Consider the following 21551-nt stretch of genomic DNA (forward strand, 5'->3'; position numbering starts at 1 on the left):
AAATCATCTGCAGCAGACATCGAGATGTTATTAGTTTGCGGATGCAAGAGACTCACTGAAGAGGCTGAGCACTTTGGTTGCAGAGGGAATCCACCAGGCGCACTTGGACAGAGGAGGAAATTCATCTGGTTCTGCTGGAAACAGGCGAGTGGAGATGAACTGCAGGAGGCGCTCTACCAGTTGTCTGAAACGCCTTGCAGACAGTCTGACACACACACACACACACACACACACACACACACACACACACACACAGATACATGGAGTTAATACTGGTGGCTTGGCAGAGTCAAACTGCACCCTGAAATATACATGTGCACAAAAATAGATGCTTACACTTCAAGGAGGAAAAATAATAGCAGCTTTGGAGAAGTTTGGTTTTTGGATCTGAGCAGAACTAAACAGAACTTCTAATTTGAAGCAGCTTGCTAGTAAATCATTACCACAAACAGCATGAATTCAAATGTTCCTCATTCAAGCCGAGAGGGAGACGAACAGAAGCTGGTTTACATTTGTGCTTTCAGGCTGTGTGTGATGTTTAAAGTCTTCTAGCTGGACAAACTTTATATTTGGACGGTGAGGAACAATGTAATTAAATAAGATAAAGAAATTTATAAATTAATAAACATGCTTTTTTTTACTATTGGAGAGAAGTTTAATATTTCATAAGCCCCATAACTATTAATCTCTTACTGTTGATTACTGTGTTGACATTGTGAAAAATTTCTTTCATACTAAAACTCCCAAACAAGCTTCCAGTCTTTGCAAGCAGATTCTCAAACATTAAAACAAATGTGTCCTTGTTAGCATCCACAAAAAGCTGAAATGAGATTTCCATTCCATTCCCTTGCTCGTATAGACTATTTGAGTCATGTGTTGCCTGGCACCAGTTTTAGTCATGTGGTATGTCACTGACAGATTCACCAAACGTGTTCTTAGCAAAACAGTATATAATGAAAGATGACCTGATAAAACTTTTCTAGGATGTTTTTCCATATTCAAGCTAAAACAGATAATATGTGTACAGTAACACAACAGCAGACAACAACTACAATACATTAGCACACAATGTTGTACACACAATGAGTTTTTTTTTTTAACTATTTAAGAACCGGCCAGTCACTAGCAGCCCACCTATGGTTAGGGTAGGGTCTGGCTTATGTTGACCCCTTTTTTAAATATAATATAATGCTTATTTGGAACAGTCACATAGAAAAAAGATGCAACAGCTGTCGTATGACTCTTTATTTGTAATGTAACATCTTGCAGTTTCTAAAGTTTTGCCAGAAACATTTTGCCAAAACAAAACTCAAGCCATGGACAGATTATTGGTGACCTGGTGGATGTCAAGTAGTTAAGCATACTCTTTTAAGTAGAACAATTCTATTATACTTGACAGTTAATCACAAATACACGTTTGAACTTTTTTTTTCCAGAAGGGAAAGTGTTGGCATGCAGGTCGCACTGTGTGGGCTGATTAGAGTAGGGAAAGCAAAGCTGAAGACAAAAACCAAGCTGGATGTAAAAAGAATGCGAGTGCTGCGTTTTGTCAAATTTTAGGGTTTGCACCAAACGACAGCAGAGATTCATAAAACCTCAAAACTGTGTATGTGATATGCATTAAGAAAGTGAGACTAAGCAGAGTAGTTGCCTAATTTATGTTCTCATCTCACAATTTATCACCTGCTAACCCTGCTGCAGAAACAAGATGACAAGAGCCAATCCGCCCACACATCCACGAGTTATTTAAAGCTTCAAATCCCACATTTTCCACAGAAGGCTGCACGATCTCTTTAACATACAAAATCCTCTCTCCTTAGATCCAGTGTGGATGACGAAAATCAGTAAAAGACAAAGTAATTCAAATGTAAAGACAAAGAAAATATTCTGTAGCTTTATAGACGCTGTAAAAAGACATCAATCAGAATATGATACCTGACATTTTTATTGTTTATTTAAACTGCGGTGAGGTCCATTTGTTACTGGCTGCGAACCAATATCAAACTAGTTACCACACACACGCACACGCGTGCACACACACGAACACACACACGCTTGCACAGAGTTTTGGACTTACTTTTTAAACCAGTGAACCAGGAAGTGATGGTCAGCCTCAGACAAAGCTGCGATCTGCCTGAGCAGGTGAGCATAGATCACATAGGTGCTGGTGCTTGAGTACTGTGGGTTCTACACACACACACACACACACACACACACACAGCAGAAACACATAGTTAAAAAGCCGGAATCCAACATGTGAACTGAGACGGAAATCGTAACACAAATGTCAAATGTATTGCATGATGCTACTAACAGAGACCTTAACAGGACAAATTGATAGAGCAGCAACTTAGTGCCTGGATGCATGTGAACGCACATGGCAACCATGGAAACGTACACAATTCAAGGTATCCTCTGCTTAAACATTTATGAGGGCATGTACTGTCTTGTATTAAATAGTATGTGAGTCAATATATACTACAAATAACTGTTATTTATGCGGGGACATGCTAAGGTAATGAACCACATGTTCATTTTACTTGCAGTAGTTAACCATGTTAACCATTTTTGAAATTCACTTTTTTAAACATGTACTTTTCAAAGAGTCTTTTTTTAAATGTCCACTTAGGTGGACAACATATGTTTTGACTGTGTGGCAGGGCATGGAGTGACACATCAGCGTCCTATGTAGTGGTTTATGTGCAAGTATACCATCAACACTGACACAAATGCAAGAACACAGCCTTTGAATAGCTGTCCACTGTAGTGACCGCTATGTGTGAAAGGGTTAAACTGAGTTGACTGATTAAAGCATGCTCGTCTGGTGAAAGCTGTCCTGGATAATCTCAGTAAACAGTTTTCTGATGACTTCATGGGCTCATTTACTCATTTCGAGTTATAAGGAATAAAACAGTACATTTGTTAATAACTTCACCTGCTGGTTTCCAAAGCTCCATCGTGAAGCCTCAACATGAGGATTTTTGTCATCAGAGGGGGATGTGACTGTTAAACTGCATTCTCATTGGTTCACAAACTGTCGATCACAATTCATTAGCCGATGGGCATAGCCCATATAAGCCTTCTTTCTGAAACTTAGAGTTAAAGGCTACTTCTACCTTTTATACTCTAACAGAAAGAGAAACTTATCACATAATGAAGTCAAAGGCGAGACCATAAGAGGACAGTTTTCAGTGTTGTTTTCATGGACGACAGTCAACCAAGAAAAACACGGAATAGAAATAGAAGGAAAACATCATACTTGAGCTACACCAATTACTGGATGGCTGCTTTTTAACTATGAACACTATGGATGAGCATTTACATGCAGATTCTGTCTCAGGTGGACCTTCTCCAGTGGACTGCTGCTTGTTTAGGGTGTTGTTCAGATCAGCAGGATAAGCCATGAAGTGTTGAGCAAGAGTCTGAGTCAAGTTTGTGGAACATTAGTTTTCATGAGTTCCTTATTCTTTTATTACTTGATAGGATAAAATAAAATAAGTTTAAGAGCATCATGAAGTGGGAAAATATGACTGATGGAGTTTATTCTTTATTCATGTTCTAACCATAACCAAGTGGCTTTTACCGCATGCTTGTCATAAGCATATTTTCCCTGTTTTATTTCTTATTCATCTCCTTATTTCTGTTGTTGAGTACATTTTTAGATAAAATAAAGTGACCATAAATATATCATTAGTTTGCATTACTAAGAAAATACTCTTTTTGAGGAAAGTACCCCTTATTTTGATAGTTTTGTGTATGATTTCTTTCACTTTTTAGAACATTTACTCACCAGTCTTAAACCTTTCATTTGGGATCACGGGAACATGCGTTAAAGGGAATCTGCTGGGTCTCCCACAAGCATCCAAACAACCCTTAAACAACCCCCTAGACAAATTTGTTTAGATGAAAGAATGAAAACAAGAGTTAACTGCCCCGGTGGACTTCATTACGGCCTCATGTTCTCAGCTCTTATTAATTAACTTGGAGAGTACAACATTATAACATAATGAAATAATGGGCAGAACTATGAAAACAAGTTGAAACAAAACAAAACAATGGTTCAAGTTGAACATAATGTTTGAGTTTTCCATTGAAAATGCTTCATGCTCAACATACGGTTCATATTTGTAAGATCCAGAGAAGGCTGGTTTACTGCAATTCCTTAAAAATCTCTCATTCGTTCAACTAACTGCAGGGCTAAAGGCCGACTGAAGTAGGATTTAAATGATTGTTATTCTTTACTTTTTTTCCTCAAGTGTGACCCACTTTCACTTTGACCGCACGCGCACAAGTTTGGATGCAATAAAAGTAATAACAAATGACAAAATGAGTGAGATAATCCCGAAAAGCTCACTTCAGTCTGAGAATGGTTATAATGCACAGATGAAGGGAAAAAGAGATGAATTTGTAGCAACCAGAGCCCATAAAGGAAGGAGAGTCATCATCAGGCAGGAAACCAACAGTCCTCAACTGCAAAATGACCTCATCCAGTCCTGATCTGTGTGTTTGTGTGTGCGTGGTTATGTTCTCATGAGAGCTGAAAGACGAGACAAGTCCTCAAAGTCAAATGGGGCAAAATCAGAAGTTTGGCTCGGCCGTGTGTGTGTGTGTGTGATGGAGGGTGGAACCACAGTGGGACTACTGTAGACTGCTGTCTTTATCTGATGCTGATCCCCAAAACCATATATGGGAATCAGACTGGACGGAGAGAACGAAAGACAGACCGAGATGAAAAATAGCATCAAAGAAAGATCCCCAAAAAGAGAGAAAGACAGAAGACTGGAATGAAAACAAGAGGCAAGATTAAGAAGAATAGCAAAGGGAAATTTCAAAAAGAAAACAAAACATTTTGATGAAAATGTCTTTGTTAAATAAGAATAAATATGGGCAAAAACTACCAAATTTACCAAATTTTCTCAAGTCCCAGTGACGTAGGCTTAAAAACCAGTCACTGAGCCCATGGTAACTACCGATTATTAGGGGACAAAAATGTGTAAACGTTAACTGTTTGGTGAGAGGTTGTTTGCTGACTGTTGCTACGTAAAACTGGTGGCAAAGAGGTAAACAGTGCTACACCGAAAACCTTGTTGTTTCGGTAGCTCGAAGGCACCAACAGCTTATATGGAAGACCCCGACTTCAAACACTTGTGAAACGGAACAAACCAGAACAGGAGACCATTCACCGTCAAAGTAAAAGTTAAACCTTTTGAAACATCTTGGTTTCAGCGGAAAGGGAAAACTTTTATTTTGAAGGTCTTTCAGGTAATTTGAACAACCTCCTTTTACTGTCGCAGTTTCATAGTCACTCAGTGGTTACTTAGCAAGTGTTTGCAGACAATCCCAAAAAGCTGATTCTGTTCATTTGGATGTAGCAGATAGTGAAGAAGTCACTTGGATGAAAACTCTATGTCCAAATCAACAGAATCTACTTTTTGGGATTTCCTTACCTGGATGATTGAACATGCATCAAGACATGATGCATGTTCAAGCGTAAAGTTGCCAACAGGGCGCACTGTTTTAGTCTGTCAGCCACTTTGCAACCCACCTACACTCTAGCTCCCACTTTCATGCTGTATCTGACTTAATCAGCTGTACTCTCTGTTCTCATTTATTTGATTTCTTCACTGATTTGTGATGAAGATTAGTTCACTGTAAGGGGCCTTCTGGGTACTCCCCACAATCGTACCTGAACGAGAATGAAGTAAGCTCGCAGATCATCTTTTGTCCGAGGCCTGAAAAAAGAACAGACAAAACCCAGAACACAGTGAGACACTGTCAACAAATAGTCCCACAATAACAAATAACTACACCAGCAAAGAGGTACAAAACAGAGATTCAAGGTATTACTTTAAGCTATTTTACTACAATTTAATATAAATGAACAAGAATTCCAACATCAGTGATTAGAATGTGAAAAATATCAATGAAATGTTAATAATTTCCTTTCATAAAAGCATGTATAGCAAACTTCATAAGTGGAACATGATAACACAAAGATGCAGAGAGCTCGTCTCACCCTTTCCACTCCCTCAGCAGGCTGTTAATGATCCCTTTCAGCACTGACTTCTGGGTGTCCTGAGGCTAAAAACACAACCGAAAACAAGCTTAGTGTGCAGAGGCCTACAAAGAGAAATAAAAACACTGAACGGCATATTCATCTAACCTTTACCACAACAGGAAGGTCACTTGTTCTACTTTTAAATTGAGAAAACGCTCACCAGGTGTGGACGACTCCAGTACTACTGCGAGGAACCCTGGAGTCAGTTTTGACCAGGATATATCTCTTAATACACATAACCCAAAAATCTCCATGACTGCCTTGTTTAATATGTGCAATACTGATCAAATTAGAAACATGCTAAATGCTTGATGCTAAAAAACTAGTTCACTTCTATGCTGGAGTATTGTCATTCCCTACAGTCAGTTCCTAAAAGCTCCCAGAAAAGCCTCAAGCTGATCCCAGCAGTTGATCAACTGCTGGGATTTGCTCCAGCAGTTGCACACAAGGTGTTGGCTGATGAGGCCCATCAGATGTAAAATATTTTACATTCAAAGGTGATTACAGGAAAACTATCGTGATTGCAAACAGCCAACAAACGAATTTCAGAGTATTTTCTCCTCGTTTCTGAGCGTATGTAAGCATGTCTGAAGGTGTGGTCTCACCGTGTTGAGCAGTGCGTCATAAACAGCGTTGACAAACTTGGTGTTGACTCCTGAGTCCTCTATAGTGTTAAACAATCCATTCGCCTCTCGCTGGGAAAGGAGTGATGGGGAAAGCGAAGGCAGAGTAACACACGGAGAGAGTTAGTGAAAACTGCTTTCCCATCGCACCACATCGTAAAACAGTTCTGTGAAATTTTACCAGCATTTAAAAGTGTTTTCTCACAACAGGCCATTCGCTGAGAACCAGATTCTGTGTGTGATATACCTTGAAGGCAGCGTTGATTTCTATGAAGGAGTCAAAGGTTGTCAGGTAAAACTCCCGGACCTCCCTCCAGTCTCCTGATTGGAGGGCACGCTCCATGTCCTCCCTAGCAGCCAAAACACACGAAAGACTTCACGGAGACCGACCTCTTTACCTTTGATTTAAGGATGTTTCCTGCATGTTTAAAGTGTGTTTAAAGCTCCAGCGAACTGACACCTACTGAAACTCCTTGGTAGTCTTGGTGCGCAGGGGGATGATGGGGTCAGAGGGGAATGGAGCTTTGACCTCTGGAGGAAGCGTGTCGATGGAGAGCCGATGCTTTTGACGAACATCGCTGCATATCGGAGGCAGCTCTCTCCCTGCAGGAGAGGAAAATAAAGAAGAGGAACCAGTTCAACTATAGCACGCTCTCAGTAACACTGACCATCTGCACAGAAAACATGACTTAAGGAGTTCTTTAAAGAAAAAGAGTTTAAAAAGGAATCTGGATGCCAAAGTAGAATTTTACAGGACGCCACATCCTCTCATCTTCTCAGCCTAGTGAGCTACACAATAAAAGCTTTCTCAGCTATAGCAGCACTCACAAAGGCCTAATCACGGTCATAATATAATATCAAGTCTGCTCGTTAAATGTTCATAATGTAAAGCAGATATCTGGTTCAAGACATCTTGTTTTATGTGCAGATTATTAATAATTATGCAATGCAATGTCTGTTTCGAGACCCTCAAAACGCTTTACAATTCCACTATTCATTCACTCTCACATTCACACACTGGTGGAGGCAGCTACAGTTGTAGCCACAGCTGCCCTGGGGCAGACTGACAGAAGCGAGGCTGCCATATCGCGCCACATCCCTCTCTGGCCAACACCAGTAGGCGGTAGGGTAAATTGTCTTGCCCAAATAATGGATGAAGATGGATGGATGGATAAAGATGGATGGATGGATGGATAGATGGATAAAGATGGATGGATGGATAAAGATGGATGGATGGATGGTTGGATGGTAGATGGATAAAGATGGATGGATGGATGGGATGGATGGATGGATGGATGGATAAAGATGGATGGATGGATGGTTGGATGGTAGATGGATAAAGATGGAGGGATGGATGGATGATGGATGGATGGATGGATGGATAAAGATGGAGGGAGGGATGGATGGATGGATGGATAAAGATGGATGGATGGATGGGGAGAGGTTGATGGATGGATGATTGATGGATGGATGGATGATGGATGGCGATGGATGGATGGATGAGGGAGGATGGATGGATAAATGCGATGATGATGGATGAATGGATGGATGGATAAAGAGGGGAATGATGGATGGATGGATGGATAAAGAGGGATGAATGATGATGGATGGATGGATGGATGATTGATGATGGATGGATGGATAAAGATGGATGGATGAAGATGGGTGGGTGGATGGATGAATGGATGGATGGATAAAGAGGGATGAATGATGGATGGATGGTCGACGAGGGGTGGATGGATGGATGAAGAGGGATGGATGATGAAGATGGGTGGGTGGATTCAATAAAAACATCAAACTGTTAATTACTCACAGCTGTAGATCTGCAGCTCGACAGCGTTTAAACTGACACATGGAGTGAAAATGAAAATAAAAACAACAACTGCAAAACAGACATCGGGCCTGTTTTGAATGTTTCTCGGAACATGTAGGTGTAGGGAATATGTGCTGGGAGACAAAAGAGGTCCACAAACAGAGAAATGAATCAACAACAGCTATTAACCCCAATCAGTGTGCAATCACAGAGGCCAGGCTGCGCTGCATAACACACATGCATTCATCTATCCTCCCACACTGATGACCATCCATCCATTCTCTTTATAATTAGCCTCAATCCCAACACTAACAATAGGCAGGCGCAGCCCTGTCCAGGTGCATTGTGGATGCTCATTCTGCAGAAGTGGAAGGATTGTGCAAGCAGAAGATAAAAGGGACACAAGAACAGAGATGGGCACGTGTTATATCACAGAAAAACTCCTCTCATCCACCAACAGAACAGCTAAATGTCTGCATTTTGTCCCGAGGGTGAGGAAAGATGCTACAATGAAGAAATCATTGTTTTAGAAAAAGTAACTAATCCAATAGTGAAAAAAATGTGTAGAAGTAGATTTCAAATAGAAATTTCCATTTCATCACTCGTTGTGATTTTCTCAGCCTCAGTGAAAGATGCCCCCCCCCCGAGTGCACTTGTGTCAGCAGGCTACCAGTTTGGTTCGGTGTTGGCCGAAGATTTAGTACCTGGTTTACCTTTTACTTTTCTCCATCAGTCCAAACATCTTGTGCTGCTCTGTGTGTATCTGATTGCGCACAAAACAAGACGTTCTGAACCATGAAACTGTCCAAAGAGCATTCCAGACGATGGATCAAACCGCTGATCAAAAGTAAACTTTGTATTGATGGTGATTGTGAAGGAAGATGAAAAGGAACAAGCCATCCTCTGTGGATCAAGAATATCAAACATGCAAACGGTCCATGAAATGAATCAACTACAAAAGCATTTAGATTGTGCTTTGTCTGCCAAAGCCAGGACTATTTAACTATTTTGAATAAAATTATCTGGACTGGAACCAAATTTGAATTGGCTCTTTTTTTCCATTATGCTCCATTTCTGTCATGAAATTCTCCTCGATGAAGGAATTAGTTGTTTCATTAATGAAATCAGACAGAAATTCATAATCAAAGAGGAAACAAAGCTGCAATAAGGAGAAGAACATATTGTTAAATCTCACCTTCCTCCTTCACACCATCCTAATTATCATTGCTTTGTCAGCTCGTATATCACTGAGCGCAGGGCTGACAACAACAAGCATCCGTTGTCATGACACCTTTTGATCATAAGAGTCACATTCATCTTTTTCCTCCTTCTCTTTCTTTCTCCAGAGTTTACTTTGATGTCTCTTGATGATGGGTGAGAGAGATCTTCCCAAAGTGTTTTCAAGTGCTTTCCATTCAATCCTGCTTTCATTGCTGCAGAGGTTTCTGAACAAAGCAAGCATCAGACTGGAGATGATGTGTGCACCTTGTTTGTGAGGCAAGTTGCACAGTGATAGCTTCTTATTCAGTCACGTCACAGCAAAATATGATTGCTGGTTACCTGCTCTATGTGTGAGCACGTGGCTACATGACTACTGTTTATTACAATTATGCATTTTTTTTATTCTGTTTAACTTGGTCATGCATCAAGTGTGAACCTTTGGGGCAGAAAAATGAAGTCAAGCGCTAAAAACTAGAGTCGTCACTGCAGTCAAACACAAGTGGATATGTAAACTTCTTCGTTGGTCTTCCATGTACATAGTTTCCACAACTTTTTTAAGGATTCTGAGACATGGCAGCTAAAGTTCTTTGGAAATCACCGCATTGGTGCAAAAATGTTGTTTCAGTCACACTGTGACATCTTTGACATTTTTCATATTTTTAGCAAAAGAAATAGGAACATATGAGGTATTTTTGCCAGAGGCTACAAGTAAAACAGTTCCTAAAGATTCGATTTAAAATGTGTTTTTTATTTATTTTTTTGCTATATTGTCTGTTAAGTTAGCTACCTTTTTATATCTGATTGTTTCAACAGACACTTCTCTGAAACTGATCACGTACCAGGCTGGGACTGAAAACGAGTGCAAAAGCAGCCAAAGTCCAAAGAAGGACTTTGAAAGACCTGCAGAAGCCTCAAGAACTGTTACTCAAGACCACTTTAAAAAATGACGAGAAAGCTCACCGGAAGTACATACAAAGAAAATAGTGGTGGTTCAAGACTTTTGCACTTCGTTCAACCAATTTAGCCATTTTATATATTTACTGCATTGAGTCATATCACGCTGCAGTGGAACAGTGTTCCTTCTGAGACCAAACTCAACTTTTATTTTGACAAATCTCTACAAAAACCCGTAACACGTTACAGATGAAGTAGCAAATTGTGGTGATTATCCAGCAGGCTGGCCGACTGTAACGGGCCCGAGGAATGCAACAATATCTCATGTGTGTGTCTTGATGGTTTTCACTTTCATATGGTTTTCATTTGGGGCGGAGGTTTGTATAATTATTCTGGCATCAGTAGCCGTGGTGACAAAGTGGGCTGGTGGGTGCTCCGCCGGGTCTCTGTTCTCACGCGGCATTTAAAAACAACCTCGCCTTTAACAGGAAGCAGCATCCCCTTTACCGTCAAAACACTCACAATGAAAAAATTATTAAAGCCACGCTGAAAAGCTCGCAATCTGATAACTGCAATGCTAATTTAATAAGAGAAACTAAAAACCTTATCTAAACACATTTTTTATGCCACTTGCCCAAAAACTTTTCACGTGCAGGAGAACAAACCATTTGTAATTATTACTTGTTTCCAACTCTTGAGTCTAAGTGACTTGAGCTTCAACTGTGAGTCAGCTGAGATCTGAATCACCCCTTAAAAATGTCTGTAAGTGTCTCGTTATTAATGAAGGCGTCTGATCTTCTCACACTGCGGGATGTTGAAATCCACAGCCGCACAGCTTTTTCTCTTCTTCTTCCTTTTCAAAGCTTTTCATTTCAGAGTAGCGATGTCATCATTTGCAGGCAGCATAAACAGAGTGTGAGTGCATACATCAAGCACACTGTAAACAGAGGAAGTAACACATCATTACATCGCAGACGAGGACGGGGATCGGTGCTTCCAAGAGAGCAAAGAGGCGGCGAACAATATTACAAAACACTGAGCAGCTTTACTGCTTGGAATGAAGCAGTGCCGATTCAGACGACAGGAAGTCGGAGCAAAGCTTGTTGCACAAGTAGAAGTAAAAAAGGCACAAGTTCAATTTGACTAAAGATGCTAAAGGCAAAGTGTTTCCATCTACACATTTAAAACCACAGAGAAGCCTCACAATTGCTTTTATGGTGAAGAACCTAAACATTAAAAGCTCTAAGAGTTTCAATGTTTTTTGCAGTAAAGTAGTGCATATTGCACGTAATCAAATATTTAAAGTGCTTCTGGAAGCAAGTCTCAAAACTTAATCCTATCTAAATATGCCAGCAGAAAGCCAAACCTTTCATATCAATGCCAACACTTCAGAGGTTTGGCACCTTTGCCCCTAAATCAGGTTTTAAACACTTTATTCCATTTGCAGCAGCAGCATCAAACTGTGCATGCACATAGTTTCACAACATCACACCATCTTCATCGTTTGGGTTTGTGAGTGTCATATCTCTTGATCTCTGTATGATGTCTATGGTAACGTTCTTATTATGTCAGTTCAAATATTTTTCATTAATATGAATCAGTTGGCACAGTGTCCGCGGCACAGTGGTGCAGTGCGAATGGTTGTGTGTCTGTGTTTTCCCAATGACAGCTCAACAGTCTAATTCTGCTGGAACGCTTCAGCATTATTGCAGTAACATTAGATGCACATTACACGTTTTTTTAAGTCTGGCTTAAAATAATGTAAAAAAAAATCAATGGAAAAAAGGGAGAATGCAACAAATAACTCCAAATAATTCTCCTATTTAAATCCTTTTAGCGTTTGGGTTTACAGAGCAGTGCTTCTCCAGTCAGGTTCTTTCAACAGGCAGATTTTGCCAAAACAGTTTTAATTTGCTCCTGGCTGCTGATGGGCCCGTGTCCCCTTTTCGGGCTGCGCCCGGGCCCTATGGACTAAGGCCCAGCCACCAGACGCTCGCGTTCGGCCCCCTTCCCGGGCCTGACTCCAGGGCGGGGCCCCTGGTAACTCTATCCCGGGAAGGGTGAACTGTTCCCTTGGTGTTCTACTCATAGGGTTCTTCTGAATCGCTCTTTGTCTGGTCCCTCACTCAGGACCAGTTTGCCATGGGAGACCCTGCCAGGTGGCAAAAGCCCCCAGACAACAAAGCCCCTGGGATCCCTGCAACACACAAACCTCTCCACCACAATAAGGCAGGTCTGGGCTTCTCTCCTTAGGCTGCTGCCCACGCGACCCGAGCCTGCTAAGCGGAAGAAGATGGATGGATGGAGTTTTTTTTAACTGTTTTTTAAATTGATTTTTTATTTTTACTCATAATGTTTTATGAATGCTAGCTCGAGTCCGGTGTCATTTCCTGAAAGCCAAAGCTCTAATCTGGTCCTGGACCAAAGGCACGAACACAGAATGGAGGATAGAGACAGCATTTTGGGAAATTTGATTAAATTTCCTTTTTCGATGTGCAAAGAAAGACAGAAAAGGGGCAAAACCACTCTGTTTGCTGAAATAATAATAAGTTGTGTCTGAACTCACCGTGTCTGAGTCCGTGATTACCGGTCAAGTTGCCCATGATGCCACCAGCCAGTCCACGTCCAGCCATGTCCCTCCTCTGGCTGAGCGTGGAGATGAAGGTGCCCAGAGACGGAAAAGGCTGCTTGGCTCCTCGCCCCAAACCCTACCACACAAAAACATGATCATGAAGACGAGTGGAAAGAAAGTTTTTTTGCATGCACGCACAACAGACCAGTTATCTCCTCCTTTGTTTTATCTTTTTGAACCGCTGCAAAGTCCTGAAGTCTCAAACGCTTCAGTCTGTAACTCCATAATCAACGTCACCAGGCTACCTTGAGAGAAACGTGGAGAATCAAAGTGGAGATGCCAGCTTTAGTGAGAGACTACCGGACATGACTTCAGCTACACACACAAACCTTTACTCCAAAACTTTATGGAAAACCAGCTCTGTTTATTTTCCGAGATCCAATCACATACAAACTAAAACAGAACTATGGAGCCCTTTAAAACCAGACACAACCTCCATCTTCTCTCCTTTTTTCTATCTCTTCTAGATGATCCAGGTTAGGACTTCAACTCGATTGTGAACATTTTAAGCCCAGATTTCACCCATAACACGAAGAAACCAGCACTTAGTGGTGCTCTAGCTCTTTCTTTCTAGAGTCAGAACCTCTAAATGAAATCAGGTTTTCAGCTGCATGAACAGACAATGACAACATGACCTGAACCGAATGAATGAACTTAATATTCACTCAGTCTTCTCTGTGATGAATCACACTTCTAATCTTTTTGGTATTTGATGAGTTTTGGGTGTCTGTGAACCACAAGTGCAATGAGAAAAATGTGGTAACAAGATGAGAAGATTGATGAGAAAGCATGTTGAAAAGAGAGAGCAGGAAAGAAGGATAAGTGAGGGAAAGTGAAGTAATGCAGAAAAGATGGGAGAAAGTGGGGAAAAATGAAGGAGGATATGAGACAGGAAGTCAGTGAAGAAATGGAAATGAAAGAACAGATGGAGAGAACAGATCGTGGAGGAGGCTTGAGAGGTGGAAGGAAGAGGAGGTGGGGAGTTCAACAGATGCACAGCAGCCGCTCATGACAGCCGCAAACACACCACGCTCTCTCTGTCACACACACACACTCTGTCACACACACACACACACATACACACAGCAGCACCAGCAGTGTTGTGTTCAGGTGATGGAACGGGAAGACAGTTAATCATCCATTCAAAATGAATCAGTTTCAAAAGAAATGAGACCCTGAGGGATATTGTGAACAGAATTTTAGCCCTTTTAGCCCTGACGACAGCCCACACACACACAACCACACACACACACACACACACACACACACACACACACACACACACACACACACACGTTGTTTTTCCATGTTATTTTCTCTAAAGCACTAAAAAGAACAGAAAAACAGTCAGGTACATGCCACATTTTCAAAAAAAAAAAAAAAAAGGATTACGATGATGCCATAGACGATCAGCCACATTATTAAAACCACCTGTCTCATTTTGTATGTGTCTCTCTTGTGCTACTGAGGCAGCTTACAGTCCTGTGGGCTGTGGGTGAGGCCTGTAATGCGTGGGGTGTGCTTTCGTTCATGCAGAAACCTCCAGGCTGAAAAACGAAGCCAAAGTGGGAGTGCCAGTAGCTGCAGTTCCTCTAACGTCCACTTGAGGCTGCCAAACTTCCAAAGTCAGTCCCAATAGACCCCAACGTAAAAATACCCAACTTCACAGTAGATATACATACGTTTACGGTCTTACACACACAGAAAAATGCTCTCTGGTCTCTATGGATAGTTTCCCCATTCATCACTACTGGGTAGTAGTTCAAATTTTTATAACTAGTCCATTTGAACAGGCTCAAAGTTAGGAGGTCTTCTTAATGCACACTGGATTGTAACAAGGTGATTCACCCAGCAGTGCTTTTAATGTTGTAGCTCATTTGTGTATGTGCAGTCTTATGTGTCACACGTCACGCAGAATACAAATAGTACAACAGATACACACACACACACGAGTCGACACGTGCCCTTTCATCTCATCTCTCAGCTCAGACGTTCCACAGTGTTAATGAGATGCAACAGGTTTTTCACTCAAATCAGATCAAACACTTTTTGAAAACCCAGAATTAATGCAGGAATACAAAAGCAGACACTGAAATCATTCAATAAATCACATGTCGAAGAAGATTCTCATTACTTCAAATTAAAGTGCATTTAAATTTCACTCAGTGCAGGCAGTGAAGCAGTTGCTCCATCTGAGTTCGTTAAATCGCCACAGGTTGAGAAATTCTGCAAAAAGCGTTTAATGCACAGCTTTCTAACTCGTTGGCTTTTCTTCTTGAGACTCTGCGAGCCTGACATTTGGTGTTTTAACTACATCTGTTTAAGGACATTTCCACAAAAGTCAGGATATACATGTTTCCTCAGTATTGAATGTTTTTATTTTGAATTTTTTTGCAAACTTACATTCAGACTCATACAGCTATTTGACAACAAAACCAGTATTTAACATCCAAATAATCACAGCAGATCTCTCTTGGAGATCGGGGCGATCGCGGCTCAAGAGTTGGGAGTTCGCCTTGTAATCGAAAGGTTGCCGGTTCGAGCCCCGGCTTGGACAGTCTCTGTCATTGTGTCCTTGGGCAAGACACTTCACCCGTTGCCTATACTGTTGGTGGTCAGAGGGCCTGGCGGCAGTGTCCTGCAGCCTGCAAAGGGGTGGCTGTGGCTACAATGTAGCTGCCATCACCAGTGTGTGAATGTGTGTGTGATCACTGGTTGTGTAAAGCGCTATGGGGTCCTTAGGGACTAGTAAAGCACTTTACAAATACAGGCCATTTACCATTTCTTCCTCTTGAAAGGAAGTTCTTATTGTTGGGGCTTCTCTCTAGAATATTGTAAGGACTCTATCTTATATATCTTCAGAGGACAATTTGGTGTTAAAAAGTTTTTAAAAACAGATACTGATATGCATTTACTTAAATCTTTTGAAAGGTTCCTTTAGACCTATTTTCCCCTTTAATTAGCAGCAAACCCCAATAAAACAGGGTTGAGCCAAAACGAGCACTCCAGAGAAAAATGTTGTGGCCACAGTGGAAACAGTTATAACGCTGCAAGCCTGACTGCTCGTCACTGCTTTTGTGCCCAGAATCAAAAACGATCTTAAGCTAAAGGTGGAGGTGGGTTGCAAAGCAGCCGGCAGATGGGCAAGAACTGTGGGCAAGCTAAAGCAGCCTAAGTAACACAGCCGACATGCAGTTTGTGATATGTAGAAAGGTATCAGCCGAGCCATCATGATGTGGGTTGGCACTGTCACGCTCAGCCACAATCCCAGTAAATCTCAGGGGCTGGGATTGTGGCTGAGCTTGACGTTGATGTCTGAACTAACATGTTTGATTTGGAACTGTCATATTACCATCCCATAACTGTGACCTATACAACAACGACACTGTTGAGATATTTTATACATTTTTTACTTGCATTTATTATCATTTATCAGCTCAGCTGGTTTCCATTAAGAACATTTTTGTTGATAAATGTTCATGAAATTAATGACACTGACATCAGTTTGCTGTATATATGGTATATATGCTGTATATAAGTATATTTGCTTCATAAATGGTGCTAATTAGTGCACTAAAAAGCCAAACTAAGATGCTAAATATCGACATGCTGCCACGGTGTTGAAGACCTCACAGAGCCCGAAGCGCCGCTGTAAACTTCTTCGTTCTCTTCATGCAGAGCTGCTTTCCTGCATCACTCCCTTAGAAGTGATGTGTGTATAATTACAGTCCTCTCCCAGTGAAGCCACATCACTCACTCTTTCATCATCGCCACAGGCCCGCCCACGCCAGCTGATTGACAGGTGATGTCCGGGAAAGCGTGTAGCATAAACAACTCGATCAAGGAAATGAGGCTGTCAACAAATCATTCCTGCTCAAGTTTTCTCGATAACTAGATCCCGCTTCACATCTGACAATAATTAAACGGCTTTAGCAGCAGTCTTGTGATTTCCGTCGTGTCCGGCTCTGCTCAGTCATTTAGTCTGAGAGGAAATGCTGTCATCCAGAGAGAAACCACGCCACGAAGAGCTCAGCGTCTGACTGTGTCTCACACACTCTGCTCAGCCTCTCCTCTGTCAGCTGCTCATCTCTAATCAGATCGAATATACTGTATAGAAAGCGTGAAGCACTGTCTTTACACCAGCTATAGATGCTTCAGTTCACGATCTCATCCAGCAGATTGACCTGCAGCTGATGTACAGTCTGTTAGAAACGGTTTCCAAATACACAGACATTATTCCTCATCAAGTTTGAGTAAGCACGGCTTAATGATGCCAGATCTGGCTGAGTTTTGGAAGCACAGCACCAGATGTGAGTCTGACTCTGGATCCCAGATTTAAACTTGTGGTAAAGTCAGCTGGTTTGGGTTGATTTAGGCTGAAATCAGCTCCAATGAGCAGCCAACATTTATCCGAGATGGCTCACAGAATCAGTGAGCTCATTCTGGTGCATCATCATCAGCATCATCACCACAAGTCTGGCATCAGTTTGGAGACCGGTCATGGCAAAATAAAGCAAGCATTAGTCCCGTTAGGATTTTTCACCAAGCGCCAATATCTGGGGCTGAAGAAAAACTCCCCAAACCACTGACAGAGTAGCCCAGTACTGCCTGGCTCTGAGCTGGCTCTTTTTTTTTTTTGGTTTAGTAATCGTGCACAGTTCCCAGGAGCCTCGTTATTTAGTACCACCTTGCTGGAGATGTGAAGCGAGCTGAGATTATACCAAAAAGTGACGTGAAACACTGCAGGTTACACCGGGGTCACGTGCTCTGATGATCAGTCCTGTTTATACTGAGGACGCGCTGTCTGCAGTGGCAAAGCAAATAAAGTTGAGCTCTTTCTTTAAGACGCACTTCGCAGAAATCAGATGTGCACTGCGTGTTCAAAGAGAACCTGAAGCTCATCTCAGAGCCGGCGTGTTGTGTTCAAAGTCAAAGGAAAGCCCCGATGTCACCCTGGACAGGGGACTAAAGGGAAACTAGGGGAACACCAAGAGTTTCTGTGGAGTTCTGAGTTTAGTCTGAAGCTGAGATGAACACAAACACAGACACACTCACTGAAGCACTGCTGCTCTTTCAATGTCTAGCGAGCTGTCAGCGAAGATTCAGTTAGCACGCTGGCTGTTTGCTGTGGATAAACACGAATGTCACCCAGGCAATCTGTACAAAAAATCATTTCTGTCTGATAAACATTCTTATATTTGGAGTTATTTTCTCCTCCAAACTGGGAATCTCATCTTCAAATCCACATGTAATTCATTTTAAACTGAATTCCCTGGTTATGGATTATCATGGATGGATTAGATGAACGCGAGCCAGGTCTGTCAAAGGCACTCTCGGAAAGTCATCTGCAAATCAAATCGCACTCAGCTTGTGCCACTTCATTTATGCTTCAAGGCTTTTCTTAATAGGCTAATCAGCAGGTATTTGAAACATGTTGCCATGGCAATGATCAACAGAGAAAACATGAAAGAATAAAGGGCCAGGGCTAGCTGCTTACCAGCGGCTGAACTGCTAAACAAAGACAAAGGAGACAGTCCAACATCAAAATAATCGTGGATGGCGTCAGATGGATGATGGAAATGCTCAAATATAACCATCTGGCTACATGCTGGAAATACTGTGTGTAATAAAAATCAGCATATCTACAGAGATGCTACTGTGAAAGTTTGTGTGGAGTGGAACCATATAAACGGAAGTCTATCAAAGATTTTTTAAAACCTGGAAGCAAAGCGTTTAAGAATTCCCTGAGCCGAGAACTAAGCCAGCTCCAGGACAAACCTGGGAGAACAGGAGGAGCGTCCACCTGTGAGCTCCCAGTGCTAAACCCTGAAGCACCATCCCACAGTGACATGAAAAAAAATTCAGAGAAACTATTTTTATTTCAATCTCAATATAACAATTAACACAAGGCTCATCTTCTGTGTGTGACACAGTCATATTCTAACAACTTGTAACACATGTAAAAGTCGAGTTTCTATTTAGTCAAGGAATTAAAACCTTTAAACCGGCTTTATTTCAGATTTGGCTGATTTTATATGCAATAACTCACAGTTGAAATACTTTCAGAGAAAAACAGCAGAACCCAACAATCAAAGCTTGAAACCCAAAAAAATGTTTGCCATGAATCTGCTGAGTCAGGTTTTACTTGACTTAAGTAACCAGACCATCAGCTCATCAAACTCTTGGAGGTCTGGAAAAAGTCTTCCAGATAATAACATGCTTTCTCATCATCGGGCAACTCTCAGAAACAAGAATTCTGGATCAGGTAAAAAAAAAAAAACAGGGAGCACCAGCTGCCTTCAATTGGTCTGTTTTTACTGGTGGGTAAAACAATGGCAGCCACTGTCTCCAGGAGCTGTTTCTCCAAACTTGAAGCCTGAATCTTTTCAGCTCGCACTGAGCCTAAGCAGCCAGAAAACTTCTGAAGAAGAATCAGAATCAGTCAGGCCAAAGCCCCGGAGAGAAAAAGCGCATGCGGCCACTTTATGGCATTTCCAGACAGAGTGGGTCTCAGCAGTGACAGACTGTTTATTAGCCCCGAACCTTCTGATCTGCACATTCCTGCTCCCTGACACAATGTAGATGACATCAACCGAGCAGCCAGCGAGCCCGCCAGTCTGCTCCAAAGTGACACAGAGAACCAAACCGAAAACAACGCCGGTGAAAAGCCCAACAAGCGAGGCGAGCGCCCGGCTCTGTGTTCGAATGATTACATCACTGCTGGAGAGCTGGAGTCAGGCATCATTATGTAAGGCAGGGGCATCACTTTTTCCAAAAAGCAACAAAAGTGCAGTCTTTTTTTTTTTTGTTAAATGTCACCTTTCTATCTGTTCAGGAAGTTTAGGGGACTTTACACAAGTTCAAATCCATGTACCTGATTCCTGAAGTACAAACAGTGAAGATTTTTGTCTTATTACAAAATGATTTTGGATCAAGTGGAACGTGAAACTGCATTAAAAAAGATGCACGCTGAGAGACTCATGCAGTGATGACCTGCAGTAAAATCTTTTGCTCTAATTACCGTGGTTTGTGTTGCATAATGTTTTTTTATTATTTCTTAGAACATTGAATGCAAAGCTGCCTGTACAATAAATGCACAATGAGGCAGAAAACGCCTGATATCTATTATTACACAGTAAAACTCAAACAATCAGTTCTGAATGTAACAGTGTGGGCACACAGACCCCAGTGCGGTTCCTGAACCTGCACCAGTTGCAAAGATGAAAGCTTCCTAAAAACCTGTCATTGGTTTGTCTTTTTAAAGCACATGCATGAAAAACCTTACCCTGAATTCATATATTGTCTTTTTCAAACGAGATAATGATGTCTAACATTTCTACCTGTAATGTTCAAACGTTGCTTATTATTTTTATAACTTTTCAAATATGCCTCATTATCACCAGAACAACCAGTAGCACGTGAAACATGTTTTCTGTACAACAAACAGAAAGGGATGACAGGGATCGCTCTGTTGTGGAATAGATAAAGATAAAAGGCGGGTTTCTTACAGCAGGAGGGGAGCTGTTGTAAATTGGTGGGAGCCTCTCTCTCTCCCTCTCAACTCCTGACAGCGCAGAATGTTCTCCATCCATCCTCTGAGTGTGGAAGAGTGGAAACGTTGTTTTGCGTTTTTCCCCGTCCCCTGGAAAGACTCACTCCTCTACAGCCTCTGTGCTGCTGTTGGTCACAGAGCTGCACATGTTTTTAACCAGAGCCAGCTCTGACCCCGAGTCCCCCGGCTGCCTGCTCGCTCTGCTCCGTTATTTCACAAAAATCAGGAAGACTCACATCCTACGAGAAACGGAGTGAAATCTACCTTCGTCGGACAGGTGGGCTTTCCGTTACGCGCACAGCCTGACGCGTAAACGTCTCCAAAAGCGGCGCGTAAAGTCTCCGATGTACTTTAAAAAGCACGAAGCAGTCTTGGTTTTGAATTAAGTTTTTTTCCTAAACTTTGGGGCGAGTTTCTACCCGCTTCTTCTTCTCTTTCTCTCCCTCTCTGCGTCGTCTGACGGGGAGGCAGCACAGCTGCGGGCCGGCGCCATGTTTGGAGAAGGAGGAGGAGGCGCCTGGAGAGCACAGCTTCTCTCTCTCTCTCTCTCTCTCTCTCTCTCTCTCTCTCTCACACACACACACACACACACACACACACACACACACACACGGGAGAGAGAGAGCTAGAGAGAGGAGGAAATAACGGCAGACAGTGGGCAACATGAGCTTTAGAAGAGAGAACGAAAGAACCTTTGTAAGAATAAACACATGTTGGTGCTGAAACTTTCACAATCTCTGTGAATTTAAGTAATTCAA

The 21551-nt window shown here is 41.9% G+C and overlaps 1 protein-coding gene across 1 annotated transcript in view; it reads right to left on the bottom strand.

The window, feature by feature from the left end:
- The window catches only part of hectd2 (HECT domain containing 2), a 55714-nt gene extending 34416 nt beyond the window's left edge, over positions 1-21298 (bottom strand). The window contains exons 1-9 of the mRNA XM_040034016.1: positions 20750-21298; positions 13176-13317; positions 7146-7284; positions 6929-7031; positions 6664-6753; positions 6017-6081; positions 5687-5732; positions 2078-2187; positions 57-205 (exon numbers count right to left, since the gene is read on the bottom strand). Of these exons, the coding sequence (XP_039889950.1) occupies positions 57-205; positions 2078-2187; positions 5687-5732; positions 6017-6081; positions 6664-6753; positions 6929-7031; positions 7146-7284; positions 13176-13317; positions 20750-20833 (928 nt within the window). The 5' untranslated portion in view covers positions 20834-21298. The remainder of the gene's footprint in view (positions 1-56; positions 206-2077; positions 2188-5686; positions 5733-6016; positions 6082-6663; positions 6754-6928; positions 7032-7145; positions 7285-13175; positions 13318-20749) is intronic.
- Positions 21299-21551: the final 253 nt, after the last annotated feature.

This window comes from Simochromis diagramma, unplaced genomic scaffold (genome assembly GCF_900408965.1).
Source record: "Simochromis diagramma unplaced genomic scaffold, fSimDia1.1 OVJJ01000176.1, whole genome shotgun sequence".
Taxonomy (NCBI): domain Eukaryota; kingdom Metazoa; phylum Chordata; class Actinopteri; order Cichliformes; family Cichlidae; genus Simochromis; species Simochromis diagramma.